Here is a 24,794-nt window from a genome sequence, read left to right as displayed (position 1 = left end):
CATGTTCTTCTCACAGTCTACCCCTAGCAAGAGGAGTGGACGTTGGGCCCCTGTCATTTGTAGTCACTGTGACAACGTGACTGTGCAACAAGCAGGCAACCCCAAGTCTTTCTGGGAACAATGACAGGTGTCTGGTGCCAGGAAGTGACAAGCCTGGGCTCAGCCATTAGTACTAAACACAAAGATAAATCCCTGACTCTCAGACTTGTGGGTAACCATGTCCAGGATGGAAACAGGCACTCTAACTGTCCATTCCAGTTGCCCAGCTTTGTATCAGCCACCTCACTTTCTCTTTTCTGAGCGATTCGATGATGACATTATGCCCCATGTAGGAACATGGGAGACCCTCAAGTGCCACAGTGGCTTTTTCCCGGAGTTAGATAACGCCAGAGAGAGGGCAAAATTTGATAGGGGGAATCCACCCATAGGACGAGCAATGGAGAGTGTTAGTGTGATATGTGTCTGTGTCAACATCGAAACCACCAATATGTTGCTCCTGCTCAGTCTGCTCAGGGATTCGCCCATCCCTGAGCAGACTGTAGCTTTCCCAAAAGTCTACCCACAGTGCCTTGGAAGGCAGCAGCAATGCCAAGGGCAGGAGAATGTGAAGATGTATCCAGCTTATCCCAGTTCAACATTAGCACAAAGAGAATGGTGAAGGCCTCAGTTAGACATAGTCGTGACTGTCCTTCCAGAGGGAGGGGGGCGGTCTTCAATGGGCTGCCTCCTCGCTGTCATGTTGACGGCTTGTGATTTTCCCATGTGCTGCACAGAGCAGAGGCACTGTCAGCAGTCACCTGAGAGACTTTTGTTCCTGCTTCCTCCAGGCTCCTAAGCATGCCAGTGGCCTTTGAAATAAGATAGTCTTGCCGGTCAGTGGTGGCGCATGCCTTTAATCCCAGCACTGGGGAGGCAGAGCCAGGTGGATCTCTGTGAGTTCGAGGCCAGCCTGGTCTCCAAAGCGAGTTCCAGGAAGGGCGCAAAGCAACACAGAGAAACCCTGTCTCAAAAAAACCAAAAAAGAAAAAAAAAGAAAAAAAGAAAGAAAGAAGATAGTCTGAGGCAGGGGGATCACAAGTTTGAGCCTAGCCTAGCTTGGTTCACACAATGAGACACCATCTCAAAAAAGACAGAAATTAGATTAAATAGAAGGAGATCTCAAAGCAGCCCTTGGTGATATAGATGGTTTCTGCCACCAATGTGTCTCTTTACTACTAACACTGGGGATCTCTGTGGAAAAATAAAAGAAAAATAATAGGAATTTTGAAAAGCTGGCTAGCAACAGAACGCTATCTCAGCTGTGCTGGTGTACCCTGTGAAACTCAGGGGACGTGCCAGGACTTGGGTGAAGATAAGCTGGAACCAGAGGTTGGATCCTTCCACAACTCTGGGAAGTGCTTGTCCACCCGGAGCCCCCCACCCCCACCGGAAGACGGACCAGTTTTAGCATTGCTCAGTTCGTATGGTGGAAGCAGCCATCGGTTCACACGGCCAGCCAGAATCAGTCATCAGACTTCTCCTAGCTACATTCCCAAACTTCCCAGGGAAAGCTAGTCCGGCTGGGTGGCTGGCCAGCCTCAAAACACAAACTATGACCAGGAAGAAAGGCCACCAAGGAAACCATCGGAACTACACAGAGACTGTGTGGACAGCAGAAGAGACAAACATTTCCTAACAAACCTACAGGGAAAATATGCCAGAAAAGAGTTCGAGGAAGGCAACATTCCTCACCATTTTTATTTCCCTTTCTGCCTCTAGCATACCACTCCCCACATACAAATGCACTACAAGAGACAGAGGAAGACTAGAAAATGCTCCCTATTCCCAACTATTCTCAAATTACAGGCAGATCCCCTTACCCAGGGCATTCCTACAACCATGATTTTTCATTTAACATCTTTTCTCCTCTCAAAACTATAATAATCATCACATAAGTGGAGCTTTAATCACAGCTGGATCCCCCTGTCTGAAAGTAACTGGACAAGCAGTGGGTGGTCAGCAAACACTGCATGGATGGATGGATGGATGGATGGATGGATGGATGGATGGGCAGATGGATAGATGGATGGATGGGTAGACGGATGGATGAATGAACGAACAGGAGCTGGAGAAATGACACAGCAATTAAAAGCATGCACTGCAGTTCCCAGCACACACATCTGTGCAACTCACAATCTCCAGTTCCTGAGTAACTTATCAGCTCTCTCCTTTGAGGGCACTGCATGCACTCAGATGTACATACCCACACACATAAACATAATTAAAAACATGGCAATACATCTTTTAAAAGTCTGTGAGAGAGAATATCATGTAAGTTTGGTTTCTGTATGTTTCTGCCTTTTTGTTTCTGTCTCTTTTTCTGCTTCACATTATGTCCACTCCATTCACCAGTCCCTAATTTATTGCTGAAACAAAGTGTGTGTGTGTGTGTGTGTGTGTGTGTGTGTGTGTGTGTGTGTGTGTGTGTGTGTGTTTGCTCTTTTTCCTCACATCCACTCTCTTTTCCATTCCCAAGTGGACTTTCAAGATTTATCCACGGATAGTGAGTCTCCAAATCAGCTTTGTGTCACAGTCATGTCTACATCATATTAGTGTTCCAAAAATATCAATGTTGCCATATTATTCTGCAGGAAAAACTGTAAACACTTAAGAGGAACATCCCTGTTCTTCCTTGGTATCATGTGTCCCACTGCCCATGGGGACTTTCCCTCAATGATGCCAACTAAGAGGCAAGGTTTACTTTGTGGATCTCAATGGAAAATGACAATATTAGGTCTTTGTTCAAAAATGATTAAGAATTTTTAAATGATGGTGGCATGATAATAAGCTGAGACTGGGGCCTTCTAAGAATGGAACCCCATGACAGCGCAGGTCACATACACAGGAAGCTAGCCCTGGCCAGGATATGCCATGTTTATTCCAGAATTCAAGTTTTATACATGCTATTCCATTGGTCAAGAATTCTCTATTCAGAGGGCTAGAGAGATTGTTCAGTGCCTAAGAGCACTTGGTGCTAGTCCAGAGTTCAGTCCCTGTACACACATTGGAAGGTTCACAACCACCTGTAACTCCAGGTCCAGGGGACCTGGCACCCCTTTGTTATCTCTCAGGCACCCATACACACATGACACACACTTAAACAGACACATAAATAAAAAGTAAAAATAAATAATTCCCTCTCTCATGTAAGATCTTCCTCATGAAAGTTTTTAAGGCTCAGACTTTTTGTCCTTGGTAGAGACCCATCTTCAATCACCCATGACCTAACACTTTACTCACCTAACTCCAATGTATATTTCCTCCTCCCCAAGGGAAGATGCAAGCCTTGATTTCTTTGCATCATCCTCAGTATCTAGAGAGAGCAGCCAAGAGCACAGAAGTTTGAAAGACTCTTTGGGGCTGAGTTAAGGTCAGGAATGTATGACCCTCTGCAGGGTCCTTGGGACCTGGCTTTTATAACTGGCCCCTTAGAAGCCAGAATAGAGCCCTGCAGTTGGGTCTCGCAGGCTTATCGTGGGCTTTGAATGTAATGTTAAGAAAAATTACAAGCAATAAGATAATCTCCTGGTGGAAAGTGCTGGAGATGAGGGGAATCTCAGAGCTCCAGATCTGGAGGCTCATAAAGAGAGAGCCTTGTCAAAAGCAAAGCCAAGTGGCATGAAGCACCGGCCCTCCAAGGAGCCTTGGAGCTCACCACAAACTCATCTCTCTCCTTCTACAGGGAAAACCAAAGCTGGTGAGATGAAGCATACTAGCCAAGGTCACATGATGGCTATGCGGGAGGAGGGATGGGAACTGGTCTCCTGAACTCACACATGACTTGCCAGGTGCATCTTGATGACATAGTGAAGCAGACAGAACTTGGAGACTTTTTCTAATCACTACTCATATATATTTTGCTTATTCGCACAGAAGAAATTAAATGTATGTGCAGCTTATTTTTGACAATATTTCAATTGATTCTTTGAGAATTCCATACAAGGTGTTCTGATCATATTCACCCCCTCAAACTCCTATTATAACCACCTGTTCCACTTTCTCATCACTGCCCACTCAATTTTGAGATTGGCTATTATTATTATTATTATTATTATTATTATTATTATTATTGTCATTATTATTTTCTCCACCACATTTGTTTCTATTTGTCCAGGTAATCTTAGGAATGGGGCCTGCCCTGGTGTATAGACAGCCTATCAGGGGTCACATAATTAAAGAAAACTGGTGCAACTCATTTTAAAATATGTAGCCTTCCAAATTCTTCTGTTTTCATTCCATGACATGCTATTTTTCTTCTATGTCAGATTTCAATTAAATAAATATTTTTTAAAGTTTGAAATTGATACAGTAGCACACACCTATGTATTGTCCCAGCATGTGGAAGACTGAGGCAGGAAGACCTGTTTGATGGCGGCCTGGACTACATTTCAGGCTCAGGACCAGTCTGGGTTAGATAGTAAGATTACATCTGCAAAGGAAAGGAAAAAAGATACTGAAAGTCCCAGTCATTACAAGCTCATATGTAAGGAGGCTGGATCCCAGAGAGATATATTTCTCTTATTGCTATTATGAAATATTACTGGAGTGCACAGATTTCCTTAGTAACATTTGGAAAGTTATTTTCCTCTTTCTGTATTTATGAGAAAAAGGCATCCCTCAGACTGCAATTTGTGGAATACTGGGAAGTAAGACTGGGAAATGGCTTTGTGAATGATGGGCTATGGGATTCTTACACATCTTCTATCAGTCAGTCACCCTGTTTCCATAACTTTTATTTTCCTTTGTTCATGAGGTGATATATTACATGGGAGAGAACTTTAAATTATGTTGTGATCTTGATAAGATTTCAGCAAAAATTAATTTGTAAGTCATAAAACGTATCTTGTCAGACCAAGTATTCAAGTGTTTCTCCAGAGAAGATGAGCATTCTCAGAGACCATGGAAGTTGTAATAGGTAGAGTTGCACAAGCCTGCCAAGCAAAGACAAGGGGAACTCACAACAGATAGATCGAGGGCAGACCTGTGGGGCAAAAGTGAACATAACTTGGACAGACATCAGTACTATAATGATGTGGAGGAAGCAGCGTATCCATGGGGACATGGTTGGGCAAAGGTGATGCTGTTGGCAATGATAGCTTATTTGGTGGAAGAAATAGATTCCAGGAGTGTTGGTGATTGCTTCATGATGAAACATTGTGGAAAGAAAATGGACAATAAGTATTAGGGAACACAGAGGCACCTGGTATCATTGTGGAGACACAGAGAGACCTTGTATCCTTGTATGGGGACAAGAGTAAGGGTAAAAAGCCCAGCCACGCTGCATGGAGAAAGACAACTGTCTCTCTCCATCTTGAATGACAACAGAGAGGCTTCCTGGCTTCTGTTAGACCTCCCAGCTCTGTCATCGCAGCCAAAATCGAGGCACGGGTTGCTATTAAACCCATGCTTATATAAGTGATTCTTGTACCGCCTGCCGCTTCCGAATTTGTCTAAACAGTTGACCAAACCGCCAGCCATTCTGAAAACCGTACGACAAACTCTTGCTGTGGAAGCAGAAGTCGGTTTTCTTTTCTTCCTTTTGTCAAAATCAAACAAAATTGTAGGGATGAATTTACAATAAAGGAACTTTGTGAATAAACAATGGTGATCTGGACAGAGAGAGAGAGAGAGAGCAGAGTGGCATCTCCTGGGTCAGATCATAGAGAAAGCTAAGGGTGTATTAGAACAAGAATCTGAGTGGTTCATTTTGAATGAAAACTCATTGGCACTTCAGTGCCTGGGGGATCTGGCAAGCCTCGATTGGCCAGCAAGGTGACAACTGTTAAGTCTTACTGTGGCAGTTGACAGTTCCAAATCATAACTAAGCAACGATCATCTTAGTGGTTGACTTCAGCACTTCATTTTCTTCCTATGGCCCTCGGCTCCATTTCAGTGGTCTGGAGAAGAAAGGACCTATTTTGTATAACGAAGGTCACAAGCTCCCCTCCCCCATCTTTCTCCTTCTTCCCCTACTCTTCTTCCCTTCCTTTCTTCCTTCTTCCCTCCCTCCCTCCCTTCCTTCCTTCCTTCCTTCCTTCCTTCCTTCCTTCCTTCCTCCTTTCCTCTCTCTTTCTATTTTTAAAAGCCCAAGATCTAAGCATGATGGTGCATACCTATAGTCTTGACTACTCCAGAGGCTGAGGCAGGAGGATTGATTGAGCCCGATACGTTAGGACCTGTTAGGCCATGTACAACTCCAAACTCCATTTTTTTTAAAGATTGCTATCCATTCCCTGTTAGAGGGGAATAGCTCCTGACGGGAGTGACAGTGTGGCCTTACAGTTTGGACTACCAGTACCCTTGGTCTGTCTCTCAAGTCCCTCCTGGGGTGGGACTTGGTGTGCTCCTCATTTCTAGTAAGTACACACAAACTCTCTCTCTCTCTCTCTCTCTCTCTCTCTCTCTCTCTCTCTCTCTCTCTCTCTCTCTCTCTTCAGACACACACACACACACACACACACACACATCTTGTTATTATAATTAAAAAGTTAAAACTGTCTCCCTATCCTGTGTGTCCCCTCTCCTCTTGTCCACTTCCTTATTCTTTCCCTTTACACCCTCTTCTCTAAATCCTTAGAATGTTCATAACTAACTCAGATGCAGATTAAGTCCCCCTGAAGCACCTCTACCTGTGTTTGTAAATACTTGAGGCTTACTTCTGTGGATTCATTTGCAGGAATGAGATAGGCTACTCACTATTGTTTGATCCCCGAGATCTTGTTACTGCTAGAAATGGTCCCCAAATGGCTTGGGACATCTAAAGTATAGCTGTGTAACTGGATGAGGGAAAGGGAGGTCTAGTCTATCCCAAAGGAGACTGCCACACTCTAGTGTATAGGATATATTGAAATCAGATCTAAACTCAGCTACCATCAAACAAAACTAGGCATTAAGGCCAGAATATGAAGAAAGTTAAAAAAAAAAAAAGGTTGAAGGTGTAGATGTTGAATAATACGAACCATTTAATATCTAAAATAAAATTAATGTTTGAAAACAGAGCCTTTGGTAACACACTATACTAAAATTAGTTCCAGACAGATTGGAAGTCAAATGCAGAAAACAAAACCATAAAAACAGTCTAAGGTTAGAGTGATGGCACGTCTGTAAAGCGGTTGGCACACAAGCATGAGAACCTGAGTTTGGATCCCCGGCATCCATGGAAAAGCTTCCATGTATAGCAGTGTGTACTTGCCATCCTAGAGCTGGGGAGGCTGAGACAGGGGCATCTCTGGAGCTCAGAGGCCAGCCAGCCTAGATGAACTGGTGATCTCGGGTTCGCTGAGTAAACTTATCTCAAAAAATAAGGCAGGGAGTAATCGAGGAACACACCCAAAGTTGACATCTGGTCTCTACATACAACAAATAAACATGTACATACACACTGTACACACAGACATGTCACACACTGCGCACACATACAAAAATATGTATGAGGAAACTCAAATACATGAAATCTCATGTATACTGAAATGGAGATCTCTCTGAGTCTATAGCAAATGTAGAAAACATCCAAGAATTTCTTAATTTTTAAAAGATTAATTGTATTTTTATTTATGTATCTGCAACTAACTTGTATGTGTGGGTACCCACAGAGGCCAGAAGAGGGCTTTGGATCCCCTGAAGCTGGAGTTACAGGAAGTTGTGAGCAGCCAGGCATGGGCACTGGGTACTGAATGCAGGACCTCTGGAAGAGCAACTAGTGCTTTTAGCTGCTGAGCCATCTTCCCAGTCCTTCATAAAATAATTTTTAAAGGACTGCATGTAGTAATGTTAAATGTCCCAAATCATCGAAAATAAAGTTGAAAGACAAACTGGAAACACAGGAAAATTTACGACACAGGTGACTATGCTTAATTGAACTTTAAATATAAATAGCTTTCCCAAATCTATATAAAAAATATTCCCCAGGCCGAGCAGTTGTGGCGCACACCTTTAATCCCAGCACTCGAGTTGCAGAGGCAGGTGGATCTCTGTGAGTTCGAGGCCAGTCTGGTCTTACAAAGTGAGTTCCAGGAAAGGTGCAAAGCTACACAGAGAAACCCTGTCTTGAAAAACCATATATATATATATATATATATATATATATATATATATATATATATATATATTCCCCAAAGAATATTTGGCCAAGAATGTTACTGGGAAATTTGCCAAAAGGAAAAAAATACTAATGATCAAAAGATACATTAAAAACATACTTGATTCATTAAAAGCCCTTCAATAGGATACCACAATTACTTATTAAGTTAGCAAAGCCATTTTTCATTACAGCATCTTCTGAGACTATAGAATGTTACATCTTTACTTATTAGAGAAAGAAAGTAAACCTAAAATAACAGAGACTAGAAGTGGTGTACAACGAACTTCTAAGTGGTCATTAAAGACAGATGCATACACATAAGAAGTGACACTACATTATAGGTTAAAAAGCAGGACACTAAGTATTTTGAAAACACATCTTAGGTGGAGATGTAGCTCAGGGACAGAGCCCTTGCCAAGCATGCTGGAAACCCTGGATTCCATCTCCAGGATCAACCAATACTCACAACTCCATTTTCATACACTCTATTTTTTTATTTATATATTTATACACTTATGGATGCATGCATGCATGGTGCCAGGCATGGAGGTCAGGGCCTGTGCATGTTAGGTAAGTACCCGACCACTGAACTACATCTCTTACTAGCATTCCCATTTCTATATCTGCCTGTTGCTCAAAGCTTATTCTCGTTTAACCCCAGACCTGCTAAACAATGCTCTACAAGAAGGGACCCAGGGACACTTATGGTTTTTGTCAGGGTCAAAGGTACACTGGAGAAATGTCGATAGGATCTCACCCCGCCTCTTTCTTCAGTGTAGCTGTATCTGGGGTCCAGTGAGGCAGGGAGCTGTTTGAGGCTATAGCAAGAACAGTTTCCAAAGATGCCTGTGCTGTCCTCCAAATGAGCCATCGCCCTCAAGAGCCTCATTTTTATTGGGATATAACCTCCTCCTTCTGTCAGCCAGGTAACAGACTCAAGCCCATTGTTCGGCTTTGGGTAACAATCTTTCTTTGTTGATAGCAAGTGGAAAGTTTTCCGTTCCTTCCCTGTTCCCTAGCAATGTGACATTTTCAAACAGTAGCACAAAGCTCTTTAAATAGCCAAGATCCATTTCCACTCTACCGTGACTCAGTAACAGCCACAGGATTCTTCTCAAACTTTCCTAAAAATGTCATCTTTGGGCTAGGCTCAAGAAGAACATTTCAGCCGTGGAAGCACATTTTCCACTCTGTCAGGAATGAGGGAGAGCCTGGGCTTGGAACACAAAGTGTTTTGCAATCCTCAGAAAAGCAACACTTCTCACCAAAGCCATAGCAACCACTCAGTGTAATGCTGTCACCGCCCAGTCACTCAGCGACTTATCAGCGTGTTCTTATCAGCGACTCTGTGGGGACCATCACCTGTGGTCCTCGGAACAGCTACCTGGCTGACTGTGGGCTCCACAGAGAATGGCACCCCCTGTGACTGTTGCCATGGGGATACTGTAGGCAGTGATTCTAACCAAGCATTCTTGTGCTGAGTTGCCAACCGGGCAGGTAGCATGAAACTTGCCAAATGTCCTAGGGGCACCTGATTCTTTATTTAAGAAGAGTTCTCCCGCCCCCACATGGGAGATATAGTAAAACACCAACTATGGGACTGGAGAGATCTCTGCTCCCACAGAAAACAGGGGGGCAATGGAGTTCAGCTCCCAGCATCCACATCTTTAGCTCCAGGGGCTCTCTCATCCTCTTATGGCCTCTGAAGGTGGGGTGCACATACATACATGCAGGCATTCAAACACACAGATAAAATAAATAAATCTTTAAAAGACACACACATACAAAGTATGGAGTGGTCACAGTTAGTGTTTTCACATCGAAATAGTTCTACTTGAAACTTGCGCCCATGAGGCCAAATCTAAATGTCCCAGAGCTCCCTTGGAATTTGTCCTTTCTGAACTTCCACAGCTTTAGCTAAGCTGTTGATAAGCTCTGGGGCTCAGGAGCTGTGGTGTGGGATGATAATGCCCATTCCTACATGCTGGTGATTGGAGGACTCTTGAGGAGGTAATTTTTATCTAACTCCTTCCTCCAAAACTGAGGTTTTCCCATTCTTGTTGGTGACTAGTCCCTTAGTTTCCTTACCAGAAATAATCAGCATCAGGAAGAAGAAAAAGTGGATGGGAGCCAGCTCCTTCTCTCCACCCACCTCCTGTCTTCCCAGCCCTTTGTGTGAGCCAGGTTACACGTGCCTTCAATTCCTGCTTCTTAGAATGGTGTGTCCTCCTTCTAGACAGAGTAGCCCTTGGCAAGGCCCCTAAGAGACATGCTTCTTTTTGAAAGACCTGTGATTGTTTCCCCCACTGTGGCCTGAGGTGTCTGTTTCTCAGATTTCCTAACCAGAAACAAGCAGGGAGTTTTTCTTCTGTGGCCATTTTTTTTTTTTTTTTTTTTTTTGCTTTGCTTTTTGAGACAAGGTCTCACTATATCCACCAGGCTGGCTTCAAACTTCCTGCCTCAGACCTGTGAGGGCTGGTTTACAAAAATATGCTACCATATCAGTGAAGACAAGTCATTACCATAAGGCTATTATTTGATAACCTTGCAGAGTTCAGGAAAAGGTTAACTTGTCCAATCCTGCCACTACTCTTGATCACATTGCTCTAAAGATGAGAATATTAAAACTTGAAGACACCGTCACTCTGCCTAAGCTCGAGGAGGACAGGCGGAGTCTGTCTTCCACCCCATTGCCCTTGCACCATCACACTGCTTTGCTTTGGCAGCAAGAGAAGCCTGTCCAGCAGCATTTGGCACATAGAAGAGGGGAATGTTTATATGACAGGAGAAATGTCACAATGACCATCGCTCCTGATATTCTCTCTGACTGAGAAATATCTCAGGAGACAGCACAGTGGCACTTGGTCCTCCTTCTTCTTCCTGGGCACAGACAAGTGTCACCTCCCAGGTCACAACTTCAAGCTCATGCAGGTACTTTCACTGTTATTCACAACTTGGATCCACCAGTCCCATCCCCAGATGCATGCAGGAGTCTAGCCCTACATATCTGCTATATTAGACCTGCATGTGTGTATGCATCACTTAATTGTCATTCCACAGGAAACTACTTCTCTGACTGAGTAGGACTATGCCTCTTCTTCGGTGAAAAAAACTATTAAAGAAACGTAGCTCCCCTCCTTTGGGGAGGTAGGTACTTGCAATGCTAGAACCTGCCACTTTGTTCTGAAGATCATTTGGAAACCTTTTTATAAAGTACTTCTCAAAAAAGAAAGTTTAAGGCAATTATGAGATTCTTCCTATCAGACATGAGAAATTTCCCACTCGTCTGGGATAATCTATTAATAACTACTGTAGCCCCTGAATTCTGAATAAAGAGCAATTTGAGCCCTACATGTGACTTCCAATTCTGATGATGATGCAGAAGTAGACAGCAAATTGCTTTAGTTCTGGAAGCTGAGAAAGACTGACTCCCACATGGCAGAACCACACAGCTCAGTCACTAGTAAGCTCTTACCTAGCAAGCACAAGGCCCTGTTTCAAATTCTAGTGAAAACAAGGGCACATGCACATACACACACACATACAAAAAAAAAACACCAACATTTGTTGTTGTTATTATTATTATTTTATTATTTAATGATCTCAGATAAAGCACTGGGGTGAAGTGGGTAAAACCTCAAGAACTGTTCTTTACCCTCAAGCTGCTTGAAACCAGTAGAGCCTGAGAGGAGATGGAGCAGAATTCTATGAACACCTGCTGTTTGCAGGAAGTGGAGAAAAGGATGAGACAAAAAGCAACACTGCTGAGAGTATTTTTAGCTACAGTGCATCACCCAGGGCTTGCCAGGACCTCAAGGGTCACGGGTGGCCACAGCAAGCCAAAGGGAAGGAAAGAAAATAAAAAAAGACTCCCAGGAATAGGGCTAAGCAATGGCTGGGCCCAGAGGGAAAGGCAGCTTCACCAGCTGGCACAGGCAAGGGGTGGCATGGTGTCACCATGAAGCTACAGAGCTCTGCGTAGGCCATGTGAAACAGACATGGGGAGGGATGTAGCCACTGAGGTTTGATCTGCAACCTCCCAGCTTTGGTAAACCTGGAAAAGAAGCAACCCAGGACAGAGAGAATGCCCTGGCAAGCTCACCCTGGGCATGGCTCTAGGCTGGAGCTGTGAGGCAGTGAGCTGCCACTTCTTAACCTTCAGAGGATGGAAGAATCACAGTGGCTCAGTGAGAAAAGACCATCAAGGTGGAAGGACCATGCTCACAACATTGTAGTGGAAAGAAAATCAGAGCCACCTTTAGAGAGACCTAGCACTTAAAGATTTCAAGTTTTGCATTTCCTGTGACCAAATCACTCTACTTCTAGGTTCATTCCTATAAATATTTTAAAGTACTAGGAAAAAAACACATGATCAACAAATAAGACCCTGATTTTAACCCCCAGCATCACCAAAACTGGAAAAGGGAACTTGCAGAAACATAATTCCAAAGAATGCTTACTACTGTCTTTATGGGTGAATGATGTGAATTTTCTTTGCAACATTCATTCAAAAATCTAGAAGCACAGATTGTGAACAAAAATTCAGCAGTTGAAATTCCTCTTCTTTTGTTAATTTTATTGTTAAAGTTATTAATTTTATTTCTGGTAGTTTTTTTTATTCTAACCAGAAATTTTCCTACCAAGTGTTTAAAAAGTGAGATGCCATGATGAAAAGCATTACTTTGTATGCTAAACTAAAAATTAATTTTAAAAACATGAGAAACAATCACAAAACATAAAAGCGTGGAAATGAACTAAATATGCAATGGCCATTCACAACTTAGATGGTAGCCAGAACATAAACCAAGAAGGAAAAAAAAAACTTTTGGAGTAGTGCATTTTAAAGGGTTTTAAATCACATGGGAAAACATTGTGATATCTTACCAATAAAGAGCTGAGAATGCAGGAGAACTCATGATGCTTACCACGTTTATGACACAAAAGCTTAAAGCCTCACAAATCAGATATTAATATGACATATCTAAGCTGAAAATAATGCCTTAGTCTATGAGACTGCTATACCAAAATATCTGGTGTAAACAAGAACATGCCCCTGTGGGAGAGGCCAACCTTCTCCAGTACCTCAACTAGCTGCCCTGTTAGTCTTGGCCAGTCCCATCTTCACAGTGGAGGGTCCTGAGCCCCTGACTTTCCATCATTTGACTTTCTTTTTCATATATCATAGGTTAGTTTCTATGAGTAAGGATTTCTTTGTTTTCCAATATAGATACAGACTTTTCTCTCAATTCTGCTACTTACAAGAGTAAGTGTGTGCTTAGCTTACCACCAGGACACAGAAAAATAGTTAGTGCTTTTGATGCTTAAAACGAGAAGAAATGGTACAAGACATAAATTAACTCACACTAGAACTTAGCTCCTAAAAGCAGATCACGGCTGGTGTTAAAGCTTTCACAAATGAAGAAGACACTGCCAATCAGTGGACACAGGAAAGTGTTTAGTAAACATCAGTTGCATGATTTACTAACCACATGATTCAAATTTTGTGATAAATTAGAGTTATTGTCTCAATGGGCCTTCCCAGCTCCACATGGTATACTATCATAAGGCAGGGCAAGGTCATATCTGTCAGTATTAGTCTTAAGAGGAGACAGCCTGATGCAGAAGAGAGTCAGTATAAGAAATAGAGCTGTGTGAAAGAAAAAATAATCAGATACAAGGAGGAAGAGACTGGTAATGCACTACACAAAGCAATCCTGTACAAATTGAGCTTTGGGGTAACTCTCTTTATGACATTATATGGACACTACTAGTAGGCAGTATGCTGATCACATGAGAAGATGTAAACTAGGTCTGAATTAAAGAATATTGTTAACATTTGAAGACTCTGAAGACTTCCAGAAATCTGACAGAACTCATATACCCATCAATAGAACCATGTACTTGTATGTACGTACACACACACACACACACACACACACACACACACACACACACACACCATGTGCAATTCTTTAGTTTCAGAGCATTTACAGAGCTTTTCAAAACCAGACATCTTTGGGGGGAAATACTCAAAAACAAAAATACTAAAGAAAGCAAAAGAAAAGGATGGGAGATAAAATAATCTTCTATTCAGGGAAATTAAGTTTATCTCTCCACCTAGCATGTTTAAGCCATGAGACTAGTAACCACTGGTCTTATTCATTATGTGCTAACAGTGAACAGTGCCAGTCACTTAGTAGGCAATCAGATACTGTTTAATGAGTCAATGCTTTTCAGTCTTCATGACTAGTAAAAACCTGCAAATGATTTTGAAAATGAATAGCGTCAACTGTCACAACTGTTGCATATTATACGAGATGCATGGAGTTAATTTGCTCCCTAGAATTTTTTAAGCATCTTTACTTTGTTTATAATGCAATTTTATCACTCTTTTTTTCTTATTATCTCTTTCCTTGGATAATATATCCCTATTACTTTAGGAATTCTGCCAAGATGATACCCAAAATCAGTGTCCTAGTTTTGACATCTGAACTTTTTCAAGCCCTGTAAGTGACAGTAAGGTACCTCGTTTATGATTTACAGGGACCTCCAAAATTCAGATGATCTAAAATTAAGCTCATCACCCTTTTCAAACTACTTTGTCAGCTCCATGACTCTAATGCACATTCTAAGAATTCTTGATTTTTTCAGACTCCTGCATTAGTGCTCTCAAACTCCGGAGGCCTTGGCTCTGTTTGGGAATCTGATGAGCACTGTTGTTCATTCCCAAGGGGAGAATGTATATGTAGATCTAGTTCCTTCTGTCAAGGAACCGCTGAGTTCCTACAGCATCGTGAAGGATCTCACATTATCAGTCTTCAGAGAGAGAAAGGTATATTTCTCTCTTTCATGACATCAACTTCTGCCACTCCCTTTTCTAGAGTTTCTCTTTTGTCTCTATTCTGTTGTCTTCATTGAACTCAATCCCAGTCAAAATAGCTTAATGTCTAAAGGATTGAAACAGATTTCAAACCTGCTGACCTTAACAGAGAGTGCTAAATGCTTTTCTTTGTATGGTTAAAATTCATGATGTTGAAAGACTAAATATTCTCATTTACAATTGCGGAAATGAATAGAATGTGGAGGCTGTTCATTGGAGAACTTGAAAGATAAATTACTCTTTTAAAAAGATGCTTATTTAATTTGCCTAAGTGTATATATGTATATCACATGCATGTTGAAGCCTGCAGAAGTCAGAAGAGGGAATCAGATCTCCAAGAACTAGAGTTAGAGATGGTTGTAAGCGACTATCTGGCTTACAAAAGGTTCTGGAAACCAAACCCAGAGTCCCTACAAGAGCAGTAAATGCCCTTAACTGCAAAACTGTCTTTCCAGCTTCCCAAATAATTTATTCTTACAGCAACATTTGGAAAAAAATCACTACCAAAATTACCTAGCCCTAGAGGTGTTTATCAGTATGCAGGGTGGGTAAGGTTCTGGTTATCAATGTTCTTTAATATATGTTATTCAGAATTTCTGCCTATATCTGTTTTGATAAGGTGTAGTTTTTAAGAAATTTGTCCACTTATTTGAGTTGCTAAAATTATTGGCACAAATCTTACCTTTTCAATGTCTATGATATGTATTATATTCCATTATTTTATTCCTAACATAGGTCGATTTTATCCTGCTTTTCTAGATAGAAGTTTGTTTATTTTTATCAGTCCATCTTGGGGAATCCACTATTAGCTTTGTTAGGTTTCTCTACTATGTATATGCTTTCTTTTTTTAAGATTTCTCCTTGTCTAAGTCACTGTTTTATTGCTGAGAAGAGACATCATGACCAAGGAAACTCTTATAAAAGAAAGCACTTAATTGGAGGGCTTACTTACAGTTTCAGAGGATTAGACTATTATCCCCATGGCAGGGAGCATGGCAGCAAGCAGACATGGTGCTAGAGTGCTAGCTGTGAACTTTACATCCTGTTCTACAGGCAGCATGTAGAGAAAGAGACTAGGCTAGTGTGGGCTTTTGAAAAAAACACCAAAGCCCACTCCCAGTGACTCCTCCAACAAGACCACACCTCCTAATCCTTTCCAAACAGTTCTACCAACTGGATACTAAGCACCCAAATATATGAGCCTATGGGGGCCTCTACCAGCTGGTTTTGTACCAACTTGACACAAGCTAGAGTCATAATAGAGGAAAGAGCCTCAGTTGAGGAAATGCCCCTATGAGATCCAGTTGTAAGGCATTTTCTCAGTTGCTGATCAATGGGGAGGGCCCAGTCTATGATAAGTGGTGCCATCCCAGAGCTAGTGGTTTTGGGTTCTATAAGAGAGCAGGTTAAGCAAGCCAGGGGAAGCAAGCCAGTAAGAAGCACCTCTTCATGGTTTCTGCATCAGTTCCTACCTCCAGGATCCTGCCCTGTTTGAGTTCCTGTCCTGACTTCCTTCAATAATGAACAGCAATATGGAAGTGCAAGCCAAATAAACCCTTTCCTCCCCAACTTGCTTTTTGGTCATGGTATTTCATCGCAGCAATAAAAACCCTAAGACAGGGCCATTTTCATTCAAACCACCACACTGTTTTATTCCTATTAATTTTTTATTGTATTGTTTGAGGCATCCTCCTTTTCTATCTTCTTAAGGTAGAATCTTGGGTCACTGATCTTAAGCTTTTCTTCTTTTCATACGAGCATGTAGACCTGACTTTCTCTCTGACGATGGTGGTTGCTGTTTTCCATAAATTACATCTTCTACTCACTGTCATTCAGGCCAAAATACTTTTAATTTCCCTTGTGCTTTCTTCTTTGGCCTGCGAATTATTTAAAGTGTATAGCCAAACATTTTTTTTTAGCAGCTTATCGCTCCTGATTGCTAATTAATTCCAGTCTGATCAGAGGACACGCACTGAGTGACCTAAGCCCTTCTGAAGTTGGGACCATTTGTTGCCTGCGGTGACTCAATGCAGTAGGACCCCACGCCCTTCAAAAGAGTGCCATGCAGTTGATGGGGGCAGTGCTCTGTAACTAAGTCAAGATACAAGCCAATTAGGATAAGATTGCCTAGACTGCTCAACTCCTCTGAGTTGCTGGGGATGTTTTTTTTTTTATTTAGATTAATCAAATGTTGAGAAAAGACACTCATTGCTTGATGAGACACTCATTAGTTGCTATGTCTTATTAATGATTGTCCATTTATAATTCTAAAATGCCACATTTAAGAATGTTTTTTATTTTTTATGTATGTAAGTGTGTGTGTGTGTAGGGGGGGTGTACCTGTGGTACCATATGTATGTACGTGGAGGTCAGAAGATAATTTGCTGGAGTCCTTTCTCATCTTATACTGTGTGAGTCCAAGGGATTGAACTCAGGTGGTCAGGCAGCTTGGTGGCAGGAACCTTCATCTGCTGTGCCATCTCCCCAGCCTCTAAAATGCCTTAGGCATCTAGTAAGCTTTGACTAGATGTCCATTTTGTGTGATAGTCTAACCATCGCTCAGGCTTTTTGACACTTTTTGAGTGGCAGACCTTTTTCAATTTATTTTAATCAGAATCTTTATACATACAGTGTATTTATTGTAGGAAATATAGACTTAACATTCTTTTAAAACCCATTCTAATGATGTCTTTTACTTTGGGTGTTTTACTAGCAAATTTTGATCTAATGACTGATTCAGTGAGGTCTAAAGCTTTCACTCACCGTATTATTTGTTCTCTGGTTGCCCCTCTTTCTTTATTCCAATATTTCCTCTTTTTTTCTTCCTTTGGGTTATTTTTCATAATTTAGCATTCTTTTTTGTTTGTTTTTTGTCTTAAAAAAAAAAAAAAACAAGGATTCTCTGCATAGCTCTGACTGTCCGAGAACTCACTCTGTTACCAGGCTGGCCTCGAACTTGGAGCTCCACCTGCCTCTGCCTCCCAAGTGCTGGGATTAAAGGCCTGTGCCATCACCACCAGGCAAGAATGTGCAGCCCAGGCTGTCCCCGAACTCATGGTCCTCTTGCCTCCACCTCTTTCAGCAAATCCTAGTGGTATACACCAACACAACCAGCCAGCCTTCCTTTTACTGGCTGTTAAGGTGTATTTCTGTTTTGGGAGTGGATGCTCTAGGGTTTATAAAATGCAGTGTTAACTTTTATCAATGAAATCATACCACCGCATGTGAATTATAGAAAGTGTATAGTCAATGGCCCATTTTAGTAAGAAGTATTGTTGCCAAGTACCTGAGATAACCAACATGTAAACAAGAGAAGATTGTCTTGGCCTGAGTCCTTGATCCATTGGCGCTGTTGCTTTGGGCCTGTAGCAAGGCAGCATAGCATGATCGGAGCATGCGGCAGAGGAGCATGCGGCAGAGGAGGAAGCGCATCTGAAACAGCAGGAAGAAAAAGAGAAAGAAGGGGCCAGAGCCCAATATTTCATCCGAGCACAACACCCCCCCCCCCCAGTGACCTAACTTCCTTACTAGGTTCTACCTTCTGAATACTCCACCTCTTCCGGAGCACTCAGGCCACAGACCAAACCTGGGCCACGAGGACCTTTGTGGGAAGCTCAAGACTCAAAAAAGTCTGCTTTGCATTCATGCGCCTTGGAAACAACACCAGGTGGTGCTCCGTCTTTCTTCCAACAGTCACATGCTCTTTAAATTAATAGGAAAGGAATAAATCTGAAATGTTTTCTAGATAGTGTTGCTAATATTCTTATTCCTGAATATCCAGGTTTCCTTTCAGCCTTAATTTCCATAATCAATTCTTGAAATGACACGAGCTAGCATAATGCTATTTTCCTTTATCTGAACATCACTCGATTCCACCTTTGTTCCTGCAGGGTGCTTCTGTTTGGGCTGGGGGCCTCTGGCTTTGTTTTGATCGTCCATCTTCCTGGGGTTCTGGTGAGAAGCCTGTGGCTATTCACTCTGACATGACCCCCCGAAACATGCTATTTGGCCACCGTTTCTCCCACTGCTCACCCTTTGGCACTCTTAATTCCTCAGAGTCAGATGTTTGGATATTGTTTTATACACCCCTGAGAATCTGCTCACTTAATCCCCTCTGTTTTTCTTTCAGTGTGATGGGCCTCTGAGTTTACAGATCTAGTAAACCCATTTTCCACAAAATAGTGTTTTTCAGATATTCTAGTTACATTGTTAGTATTCCCGTGCTGTTTCTTTTTACGTGTTGTAGTCTGATTGCCCATCCTGTCTTGCATTTTGACCATTGCTTCTTTGACTTTACTGAACAAGGTTGAAAATCACCCCTTTAAAGTCCTAGTCTGATAACCCAGCACTAGGATCATCCCAAGTCCAGCATTTGGGTTTGTTTTATTTTGCCGTTTGCACTTAGCATGTGTTCCCACGACTGGTTTCTTTGTGTATAGAGTAATCTTAAATTGTTCCCCGGACACTGGACCCAAACCCCGAAGCCTGTCACTGTCCTCTGGAAATGCAGATTGTTCTGTGTTTATCATAGCACACAATTCGCCCACCAAACACAAACTAAGCTGACTCTTGCCCAGGTGTCTAGAGTCTGTTCCATGGAAACAGTAGGAATCAGTGAGAATCTGGGGGACCCTGATGAGCTAGGGGCCCCCACTCTTACTGTCCTCTTGTTTGATTTCCTCAGCTCACCCTGGCAGAACCTCACTCCCTGACACCTCTGACCGGAAGTTTGAGTTTGGTTCGCTTCTGGAGTTCTAGTTGTCTGAAATTGTCACTTTTCTCACTGCAGCTACCTCCAAGCCTAAGCTTCCAAAGTTGGAACCTGAAGTCAAGTCCTTAGTCCCCTCTACCATCTGTTTAATTCATGTTTGCTATTCTTCAGTGTGTGTGTGTGTGTGTGTGTGTGTGTGTGTGTGTGTGTGTGTGTTGTATATGTGTGTGGTGTGTGTGTGTGTGTGTGTGTGTGTTGTATATGTGTGTGGTGTGTGTGTGTGTGTGTGTGTGTGTGTGGTGTGTGGTATATGTGTGTGTTATGTGTGTGTTGTATATGTGTGTGGTGTGTGTGTTTGAGTGTGCTGTGTGGTGTGTGTGTGTGTGTATGTGTGTGGTGTGTGTGTGTGTGGTATATGTGTGTGTTGTGTGTGTGTTGTATATGTGTGTGGTATATGTAGTGTGTGTGGGGGGATGTTCAGCATTTACTGTTTTTAATTAGAGAGGGGGTTGGTTTAACCTCTGCATGCACAAGCCAAAACGAACCCTTCCACTCCACGGTGTTTACAAAACTCAGGTATTTTATCACGGTGATGGAGGTTGACTAATACACATTCTTATTCCCGACAACTGAAGCCAAGGGCCATGATGGAAAGCCAGAATCTTCCTGAGGAAATAGAATATTCATGAGGGGAAAGCTGAATTTCCAAAGGCAGAATGTGTTTGAGGGAGAGGCGAAGATTGTAAATATTCTACTCATATTTTAACAATCCTGTAATAATTCAATGTTAACATTTTGCAGGTACATGTTTTATGCATAATCTTCGTGTTATGAATATCTAATGCATGTACATAATATAATGTTTGGGTAATTTATATGTTTTTCTTCTAAGAGAGGCACTATTCCAATAACCTTTAAATTCCCTTAAGAATCCCAGAGTCTCCCAGTACTAGCACCTAACAGAGGCATTGCTGACAGATACTTTGCTGAGCTGTGTGCATACACTTGTTTTATTGGGCTTTAAAGCAATGCTGACAGGCAGGTGTGGCTCCTATACCAAATGAGAATCTGAGGCTCCAGCAGAGTAAGCAGTGTGCCCAGGTGGACATTGAGTGGTAGTGATGGGGCCTGGGTTCCAACGGGTCTTCGAGGCTGATGTTTTCTTCGCTTTGTCTCCCTTTGGAGTCATGGGCCACTACCCAAAAAGCACTGGGTCAGCTCATACTACATCTTGGAAACAGTGTAGTAGAGAGGGGGAAACACCATGTGGGGTGGGGGTGGGGGAGGTGGGGGGTGGGAAGGAGTCTCTTCAAAGGAGTCCGACATTCTAGTTTCTGTAGGCTCTTAGCACTGTGAGTGTCCTGCTCCTCTCACACTTCTCTCTCTGTCTGCCTCAGAAATAAACATGGACTTCATATTGGACATTAAAGCGGAAGGGCTAGGAAAGTGTGATGAAAACATGTGATTGTAATTCTTCTGTCCCAACTCACCATCTCATGCTTGCTTTTCCAAGTCTTACAGTTACGGCTTCAACAGCGAAGGACCCAGGAGCAGCTGGCTAACCAAGGCTTAATACCACGTGAGTACTGGCCACTCTTCCTCATTTACTCAGCATTGTGATAGCTGGGAGACTGCAAGACCCTAGAGATCAGTTAGTCTAAATTAGTGCATCTCTCAGACAAAGTCCCCAGGAATCTGAATCTGCAAACATCTAGACCATGGATTTTTTTGTCCCCTACCCTTACCTACATAGAGGTACATAAGACTCTGATATGGTAGATTTACTCTCAGGGTAAACTCAGTTGATGATGGGCATCCCTGGCTCTTCTCCTACTTTTGAAATTGGTTCTTCTAGAAGTACCAAATGTATGCTATTTTTTTTCTTTCACCTTCTTGGGTTGGGTTCAGCTGTTTGAACCCACAATTATTTGAATGTTGTCAAGCATTTCCTTTCTAGAAGATTTAGTTGCAATACTGTTCTAGCATGAATACTATAAGATTGAACTACTGCCCAAAATATGAGTCAAAGAAGGATTATCAGGGGTTTTCGAAGATTATTTGAAATGTCTAACAACTAAAGCTAATTCTTGGTTGTCTAGGGAAATACAGGGGAAGGTGTTCTAGACACATGATATCAAAGTTCAGATCCTTCTAGGTCATATAATTCTCCAAATAAAAATTTTTAAATAATCAATGTTCACAATAACACCCGCAGAAATTTGGATTGTTGTAACGATACTGATGAACCAGGCTTCAGTGTTCAGTGCACAGCTCTTGGACTTGTCCTCTAGACAGACTAGGGTGGTTAAGGGAGGCTTGCCCAGAAATGAGAGTCTGCAAGCCTTTTCTTTTGTGAGTCAAAAGCAGCCTTCATAATAGCTAAGCATACAAATGGTGAGCAGCAGGGAGCTTTGGAGCCAAAGCATTTTTAGAGTTTTTCCTAAACACAGAAGGGACAGGTGGTCCCAGACTCTCAGAACTGCTTCAGCAACACCATTCTGCTGGTAAACTGAGGCAGCGGGTTTGTGTCTGGTGTTTTAGTCTGGCCAGTCTCCTGAAAGTGAGAAAGATGGGAGATGGGGATCTGAGACTGGATAAGGCAGAGAAAAAATGATTTCCCTCAAAGCTCGTGCCTGTCTCCTGTTTTGGAAGGGCAGATGGCTGACGCACGCCAGAACCTTTTAGTCCATCCAAGTTCACAACTGATTTAAAACAACATTTAGCCCACATGCCCAAATGCTGAGCCTGGATTTCACAGCTGGCATTTGGATAAGAGTATTTTTGATGCCTATGGAGGTAACTCTGGAAATAAGTGAAAAATGATAGGCCAAGACAGCGATGACTCCAGGGATAGAGTTTAAGTCACAGCTCTCATGTCAGGTGTGGAAGCAAAGCATCTCTCCCTGTGGAGGAACAGAGTGGAGATGTAATGTTTTCTTGTCTGGAATGTTCAGGCCCAAGTCATGTAGATATCAACAAAACACTATTAAAGTGTTTACAGAGAATTTGTGGCTAGCCCATTGCATCATCAAGACAATTTCAGGGCAGGGAAGTCCTGCAAAGAATGAATTATTTCACTTGAGACTCAGCCAAATGATAAAGGTTTAGCCACCTCCTCCCAACCAGAGTTTCTAACAGCTCCTGCTGTGGCAAAGTGTGTGAGTGTCTGGCAGACCCTGTGGGATGGATCGGTTCTGCTCAGCTCTCTTCAGAAAGCTGGAAGAAGGACCAGTCTCTTCCCCTCCTGGTGGGTGAGCGCAGAGCCCTCATAGGAGACTAAGCTGCCACACAGTATGCCAGGGCATGCCTAAAGGCAAATGATGGCAGAAGACTCAAGAGGCTCGGCTTCTCCTGGATTTAGCCTTATTTAACACATTTGATAATTAACTGTACAGAATCCAGAGCCATGTACTGAGAGGCCCACAGTAATGATCAAGACGATTCCTGGGAGGAATTCAGAATGCTTAGGGGAGCTGACAATAAGTCTACCTCAGTGGGGTCTCATTGTCTGCCGCGAGAAGATCTTCTTCCATCATTTCCATTTTTTTAAGAGAAAGAAGAAAAGACAGGAGAGAAAATGGTAGAGCTGATGATGATCTACACCACTCCCTGGGTCACTCCTCGTCTCTCTAGAAACTTCAAAGTCTCCTCACTAGAGTGGTGTTTTTCTTCAGCAGAGGTTTGAAACACCCACAGTATCAAATCCTTACTTCTAGTTAACATTCATGAAAATGGAGCTGAAGGTCTAGGAGAGTTTTCAAACGTCCTAAAGATGATCCAGTGAATTCCAGGTCCCTCTCTTTTTAACTTGCAAAAACTTAAATATATTTAAGATTATTTTAAAAAAATCTTACTTTTCCCAGGTGTGGAATAACTGTAATTCTCTCTGAAAATTTTACAACTTCCTATAAATTGCCTACACACAAGACCAATAGCCACATTAGTGGCTTGTTCTAAATCGTCACATATACCTAGTTAAAAGTAAACTGCCACTCTTTGGCAGAATTTGTCTTATTTTATTTTATTTGGGGGGGGTTCTTTGTTTGTTTTTTGTTTTGTTTTACATTGAGTTATCTCCAGAGCCTGGCCACTGCAGAAATGCCAGCCCTCTCTTCATGTAATAGAGCTGAAATCAGAACCTGTGATGTCCAGTGCCTACACAGACTCCATTTCTACCTATGATGCTCAGGCCCCACACAGACTCTTTTTCTCAAATGTTTAAGAGAAATCATTTTACATTTGTAAGAACTTAAAGTCATTGTGACAAAATTATTCAAGTAGCAAGGTGGAGTGTAGCTCATAGTGGAACACCCACATCTCAGGCACAAAAGACCCTGGCTTTGATCCCGAGGACTGTAAAGACCAACTAGGAAAATGTGAAGGATGTTCCAATAGTCTCAATGAGATGTTTCACCCTGACCAACTATGAATAGTAAATTACTTGTTAGCCTCTGACAGATCTCACTTTTTCTCGAAGTGATGATGAAACTATAAGTTTTCTCTTCTCTGACTCCAGTGAGCTGAGATGTGCCTTCCAGTTGACTAGCCCACCTTAGTTCAACAGGGTTCAATTTTCTTTCCTCTTTGTGGCCAAACATTGTGCAGGCTATGAGGTTGCTGCTAAGTAACAAACAGTCCACACCAGGAGCAACAATATTTGCTTTTCAATGCCTCCAGTCACTTTAAAAGCATTCATGATGTCCTTGTCTGTATGAGTTTAGGGTGTCCCCTCTTCTGGTGCTTTGACTGAAATTAAATGCACCACTTTCTGACTAGAAATGAAGGCAGATGTCTTCTTGTATTCTTAGGCCAATATAGAACCTTAGAACAATGTAAAGAAGAAAGTGTTCTTTGGACCTGAGTAGGAGGCTGAGCCATATCCTAAGATAGCTTTCACAGTGAGTTGTGAAGTTCATGTTTTCTAAACAGCCGTGAAATCTAAAAGCTTTATTGTTTTGACTTATCTCCCAGAGCTACATATGATTTCCCAAATGGAATTGCCTGATTTTCCACTGAAGCTAAGGTTTGAAAGGGTGTCTTCACCAGGCCTGCAGGCTCAAGAATGCAAGACATAATGACAGACA

General features: G+C 42.2%; 1 protein-coding gene across 2 annotated transcripts in view; it reads left to right on the top strand.

The window, feature by feature from the left end:
- Myocd (myocardin) overlaps positions 1-24,794 on the top strand; it is a 93,580-nt gene that overhangs the window by 15,472 nt on the left and 53,314 nt on the right. For both annotated transcript variants that reach the window (XM_006973521.4, XM_076542616.1), the window contains exon 2: positions 21,224-21,289. In XM_006973521.4, coding sequence (XP_006973583.2) covers positions 21,224-21,289 — 66 coding nt within the window. The remainder of the gene's footprint in view (positions 1-21,223; positions 21,290-24,794) is intronic.

The sequence above is a fragment of the Peromyscus maniculatus genome, chromosome 8 (genome assembly GCF_049852395.1).
Source record: "Peromyscus maniculatus bairdii isolate BWxNUB_F1_BW_parent chromosome 8, HU_Pman_BW_mat_3.1, whole genome shotgun sequence".
NCBI lineage: Eukaryota > Metazoa > Chordata > Mammalia > Rodentia > Cricetidae > Peromyscus > Peromyscus maniculatus.
The sequence above is the reverse complement of the archived record's forward strand: the minus strand, read 5'-3'. Positions and strand labels throughout refer to the sequence as shown.